The sequence below is a fragment of the Morchella importuna genome (genome assembly GCF_003444635.1).
Source record: "Morchella importuna strain M04M26 chromosome Unknown Morimp01GS028, whole genome shotgun sequence".
NCBI lineage: Eukaryota > Fungi > Ascomycota > Pezizomycetes > Pezizales > Morchellaceae > Morchella > Morchella importuna.
In genome coordinates, this window is record NW_025763425.1 from 36079 (window position 1) to 42465 (window position 6387).

At 49.0% G+C, this 6387-nt stretch overlaps 2 protein-coding genes across 2 annotated transcripts; both read right to left on the minus strand.

Annotated features, from left to right (window-relative positions):
• Nucleotides 1-119: 119 nt before the first annotated feature.
• On the minus strand, nt 120-816 carry LAJ45_08117 (uncharacterized protein; the record flags this gene model as incomplete). Its single annotated transcript, XM_046117670.1, has 3 exons — nt 120-389; nt 471-495; nt 779-816. The coding sequence occupies 3 exons, from the start codon at nt 814-816 to the stop codon at nt 120-122; spliced, it is 333 nt and encodes a 110-aa protein (XP_045968957.1).
• Nucleotides 817-5087: 4271 nt separating this feature from the next.
• LAJ45_08118 (uncharacterized protein) lies at nt 5088-5965 on the minus strand (the record flags this gene model as incomplete). Its single annotated transcript, XM_046117671.1, has 4 exons — nt 5088-5295; nt 5364-5503; nt 5553-5576; nt 5963-5965. 4 exons carry the CDS (start codon nt 5963-5965, stop codon nt 5088-5090), a joined length of 375 nt encoding a protein of 124 aa, XP_045968958.1.
• Between the last annotated feature and the right edge of the window lie 422 nt (nt 5966-6387).

A 6387-nucleotide genomic window follows, 5' to 3' on the forward strand; every position in this document is an offset into this window, starting at 1 on the left:
GCCAGCCTTCTTGGGAGGTTACTCTACTAGGTACATATTTCTTTACTGCCGCAGAGAAGGCCAGCCATCCAGGCAGGCACGTTGAGCACGTTGTGTCCAGGCAGAGTAGGTAATTTTTATCACATAAATCGCCTCCCAAACGCCTTCGCGACAAAGTCCGAGCTTCCCTCACCGTATCGCGATAGGTAACTGTCGAACGCTGTGGGGCACAACCACCTCTCCGCAAAATTACGCTTGCTCGGCAGCGGACTTGGCGGCAGATCCAAGGGTCCCCCCTCAAATGGGGAAGCGGGACATGAACCAACGCCGCTGACTTGACTCTTGACCCTAACTACTAAAGGATTGTTTTCGTCTCTTGTCTGCCTCACGTTCGTTGACCGCCGCAACCTCTGAAATTTCCATTAGCACATAATTTGACCGAGATTCCGCCGCTAGAAAAGAGGTGCGAGTTGATAACGAAAACCACTGACCTGACCTGGCTTGATTGACTGGTATCTTGAATGTCAATGACTTTTTTGTTTGGTTTTGTTTTGCCTCTCACCCTCCCTCTTCCCCGGCCTATCCCCCACCTTTTTGCTTCTCCGAGTCTTCTCCGGGTCGACTCCGAGTACACACCGGAAAGGAATAAAGTGGCCAAGTGGAAGGCGAAAAAAAAAACTTTTTACGCAGAAAAAAGATTAAAACCATAACATGGCACGGTAAAGATCATCGTCCATGTGGCCAGATACTGATCAATGATCACACAGTCAGGCAGAGTTCCCTGACATTGTTCACATACTCGGACCCTTCAACGCGACCCTTCAACCATCCTTCCATCGAACCTTCGCGATCATCACCAGGGCCCTCGTAACGTTACTTCTCTGCGTAACTCTATTACGCTACAATGATGTCGGACATAACTTCGCCCCCCCCTTTATTCAGATCCTGTTCGCTCAGGTATTTTAGCTTCACTCGGACCAAGTCCCCCAATCCATAACGTTGCATCAAAGACTTTGATTTCTGATTTCCATCCAAGCAGCTGCACCTGACGGACGGGGTTTTTGCTTGAAGAGAACGCAGACTGGAGGCCGCCAAGAACACCAAGAAATACCAAGAAATGCCAAGAGGATACCAAGAGGATATTTTAAAGTTCGGAGATGGGGAGCGAGCATGCTCGGTCAATCACTCGCAAGGCGACCCTGGTTTTGGTCTCGTGGGTTGGGCGCATCGGAAGAAGGAGAGAATGCAAATTGCTGCAACCACATATTCTGGCTTGGCCGTTGAACGAGAGCTATGACGATCAATCAACCATCACAGCCTCAACTCAGATCAACACCTCAAGGTGTTTGTCCCCCCATCCCACCCGACTTTAGTTTGTCGCCCATATGTCTCAGGAAGGAAAATACGCCCGTTACAGCTTTCTCCGTACCTCGCCCAGAGAAATTCTCCGTGTTCGAGTGACGCGGCGTGCTTGGCCTTCTCCCAATTCAAGCATATCTTTTGTCTCTTTCTCCTGTGACTGAAAACTGGATGCAGGGCCTGAATGGATAGTTATCAAGGTCCGATGAAACCGCTTTGATACATACCACCACGGCCGCCGACGAGGATCGATCAGATAAAAGGGTTGGCATACATAAATATATATACACTTTCCACGTACGCATTCAACCTTGACCCTCGCACACGCGCGCTGGAAGTCTTGGTTAAACACTTTGGCAAAAATTTACTGCGCTTTTCGTGGTGATACTTTTTTTTCGACGGAGGAGACTCCGTTGTCTCTCTCTCTCGCTCACTCACTGGTTTTTACATATGCGACGTCGCGATCTGCGCACAATAGGGAGGAGATAGCAAAAGTATTGTCTTGACGTCCGCGTGTCCCAGATATACTTTCCTTTCCTGGCACCTACCTGTGGCCAGTGTATCTTGCAAAGAACGAAAGCGATATAATAATAACAATATTAAAGGATACAGAGTTCAAATTGGGTAGATCTCTGGAAGAGTTTCGGAGCGTGCTCGATCGATCCGTCCTGCCCTACCTAGAGTAGTTACTTGTACCCATGCCAATACTCTCTACCAAAGTCGGGCAGAGAGTACACAGCTAGGTGGAGAACTCCACCGCCGCAGTACATGCGCACATAAAAGATAGGCGGTTGAAAAATAATCTAATTATTCAGAGACTGTGCGTGAATCTGTAATTGTGCGTTATCGCATTACGAACCCGTTGAGGAGTTTGTGGTGATGACTACCTAAACGGGGAGTTCTAGAATTCGGTTGATCACCTACCATATCCCAGCTAGCTAGCAACTAATACTAGTGCTAGGGCTACCAATCCAATTATCACGAAAAGTCACTCGGCGGGTCCAGATAGTAGTCTGTCTTGGCTCTGTCCCTTATTCTCTATGCACTGTCCACTCACCACTCACCACTCACCCGCTCACCCGCTCACCACTGACCCCTGCCCTTCAAACACAACCGACATTTCATCATCCTCGTACCTACATAACATACACTGCCCTAGCAATGTATCATGGCCAGACAGTCCAAAGCATAACCCAAAACCCCCATCTCTCAACTCCAAGTGAGACCCTCCACCCTGATCTCTGGGAGCCCGCGACATCCTTCCCTCCCTCAACGTACATTGAATTCGTCATGCACGATAATCACTTATCCGTTTTGTTTCTCCCGTGTTCTTTTTATTTTCCCCTCCCCGGATTCTCTCCAAACACCCTCCCTCTGTCGTTCTTCGGCGAAGAACACCAGCTACCTCCGTATTTGCATATTTACTTGCGTATTGCATATTTGCTTCTTTTTCGGACTTTCTGGCTACAGAGTAATCAAAGAAGAGCAACAATTAACCCCGGCCGTGGATCAGATTAGATCACAAGCATGTAGGGTACGCAGGTTTGTTTCTGGAAGGAAGTAAAAAAATTTCTCTTCCCGTTAGCCTACGGCGTTCCGTATGGTCTGTCTGGTCTCTCTTGTCTGGCGCGCGGTTTTAAAAAAAATCCTTTTCGGGTGGTAGCTACATGTATTTCTATTTGCGGCGGTGGGAATTATAAGGGGTAGAGTCAATTGAGTCAATACCTAGCGTACCTAGAGTAGGGAAGAAGACGTAGAAAGTGTATGTAGCTATATCTAGAACATGCATATCATACAACACTACCCTATACCTTCCCTACCTCTACTCGCCCGCCCAGCCAAACCACGAACCCAGACCGCCTAACACTGAGTATTCCATTCCTAATCCCCTTCCATACAGACAGGCAGAGTTTTCCGTCCCCATTGCCCAACAGTGGGGAAAAGAAAAGAAGAAAATCTTACTCCGGACAGCAGGGCCGGACGTCTATTAATTGCTACACTAGATACTTATATGTACACTCGCAACCTACTAATTGGCCCAAGCTCCCCCCTTCCTGGCGAGCCAGCCAGGTAAGCAACTACAATATGTAGGTAGAGATGCACAACCGGACCTGCTTCGGCCGAAACACTCTGGCCGGCCGGTGCCCTACCTACTAGCCCAGTCCTGCAGCACTCCGATCCCCAACACTACTTGACTCTAATAAGTCCGTGCTGCATGCGGAGCGGAGGGCCGGATGGGCGGGTGGGAAGGGAAGGGAAGGGAAGGGAGGGCGGGCCTGACTGACTACATAGCTCGCTCAAAAACGGGTGCCCGCGTATCGTAGGAATTTATGCTTAAAATGTCCATGTCGACGCGGTATCCGGTTGGGAGTGTGTATGCGATCCCTCCTCTCAATACAATTTTCTACTCTGTGTAGCTGATACAAATGTAAGTTGTGACTGAGACATGCTGTTGTGTGGAGCCAAGGCTTTTTGAGTGGTTGGCTTGATTGGGGGAGGGTTTGATTGCGAAGAGATGGATAGGTACATACATGTATGTAGGCCTGGTGGGAAGTGAGAGAGAGGAATGGATGGGCTGAGGGATCGCTTCATGGGTGCAGGCGGAGATGATGTCGTGAGCAAAAGTTTAAAGCTGGTCTGTAGGTAGGTAGCTGTCATGGCATGACAGCTGTGTCTAACAGCTGGGGATCAGGGTGAGGATGGCTATAGCTATAATATATTATGATATCCTTGGCCTTATAGGTTTGTAGTTAACAAGTAACGTATATACGTATAAAATCTACTTTACTCTAGAGTACACCCTGAGCATGTCCCACTGATCGATACAATTCAATCACCGGTATAGTATACGAATCCAGAAATTGCAATCAATCAATCAATCAATCAATCAACAAACCACTTTATCAATCAATCAGCAAGCAGAAACCGTAACACACGTGCCCACTTCCCCTTCCTGGCTGTGCACCGTCGTCACCCCCCTCTGCCCTCCCTCCTCCTACGCACCAACACAAAGGAAAAACCGCACTGTCCTCTGCTGCAGCATCTATACGTACAGTCACTCTCCGATGTAACGAATGCCACTATACCGAATATTTGCTGTACCGAACCACTTGGGCCAGCTTCTTTTTTGTTTCAGCAAAGAATTTAGTCTGCTATACCGAATAATACCGAATAATCTGCTGTACCGAACGAAAAATGGCCCAATATGCACGTTCGTTATAGCGGAGGGCGACTGTACGTGTTCCCCCGTGCATGGGTCCCTGAAACGCCGCCAAGCGCACCGAAACCAGCTTCGTTGCCAATTGTAAATTAAACCCTCGCCACTACATAAGCACTCAGAGACGACGTTGGAGAGGATAAAAGATGAAAAGAAGGTTAAAAAAGAATGTACGTAGTGCGTATCAAAATTTCTAGGTTTTTCCCTGTAGATAGCTGTTGCCAAAAACCCAAGCCCTAGTATTTTGCGGGTTTAATTTTCATAATAGGGCACACATATCATGATGATGCATACGTCTCAAGTATCTCACAAGTGACAGGAACCCCAACACGGCCATACGGATGGAAGCTAAGGTCTAGGATGCCTAATTCCCTCCCACCACCATTCAACCACTACACCCACAACCCCATCTCTGGCTACACTCTGTCTGCCCCACCGTCACACCGTGTCACTCGACCGTTTTCCCGCCGCAACCCGCCACCACCCCTCATAACCCTCACACCCCTACTCCTACCGTACCCTCCACAATCGACTATACCCCAGTCTCATCGCTATAGATCCTTCCACCAGCTGCACCACCGGGTAGCCGCATCTCTTCCCCCCCTCCTCCCTCAATGGTAGTATAGTACTCGATATGATGTATATGGCTCTCATCGAGGTAGTATGGGTACACGCGTAATGTTGTAGAGGCAAGAGATATGGCATGATGTAAGGGAATATGATCGAGCGGAAGAGCCGATCTGTCTTGCAAATTAGGTGAAGATTAGCGTGAACTTTACGCTCCATGTCGGGCCGTTGTGACAAATACGGTTTAGCATCCAGCAGGTGCGTCGAGAATTGGCTCAAGATTGCTGGCCTCTGGCCTTCCTCAACAATCTGGCCCAGTTGGGATGTGGCGGTGTAGTAAAAGAGTGAGTATACATGTACGCCTACTACGCACTCAACGGTCTCAAGAAATTAGCCTTTTTTGTTGGGTGCGTCATGGTGTATCACTCACCACACATTGCGCCGTGCCTATCGCCTTGAAATTTCAAATGGTTTGTCTTGCAAGACTCTTCTGCGTAAACGGAGATGGATAAGTGTATGTAGTATGGCAGCCTCGAACAACGGGAAATTGTTTCTACCGCATCAGTAATATGTAATTTCTGGGAGTCTAAACCGGCAAATGGACGCCTCCCGGGACCGGGCATCAGTCCACCCACCCAACTGCCTGTAATTTGCCTACCGTTCATCCCACAACAACTCTAACCCACTATGGCTACAATGGCGTCTCCAACATCAACTTCCCAATATCCTGATCCGAAGGAATCCCTCGCGCACTCAACTCAGGTCTGCCGTCGGCAGCCCGCGTCCAGCACATGCAGGGTGTTCACGCGCAGCAATAAACCAAGTGCTGGGATCGCTTACCATGATCAATCCCCTCACGCGGTCAATCACCCATTCTGGAAGTTTGTGAGTGATTGATCGTGCGGTAACCCTAACCCACCCGAATGTTACTTACTTTGCCGGGCCCGCCAGGAATCGGCGATGGACCACCCGCTGGCTTGTGGCCTCCCGCGCCATGTATGTTGAGCGACTGGATCTATGTACCCGCAGACTCTTCATCTCCTCAACCAATTGCCGGTGTATGGGCTGAGACTAAGTCCGTGAAGGGCTAGCCTACGCGGTCAATTGTTCCTCTAGCAGTTACTGGTCGTACAGATATATATACATGTATTTCTAATGCTTATTAGTGTAATCAACCTACAACCACATGTAACAACTCTCTCGCAGCCAGCCTTGAGTACGAGCACCGTCATCCGCGCATCAGCCGTGAAGCCCCCACAGCTTTT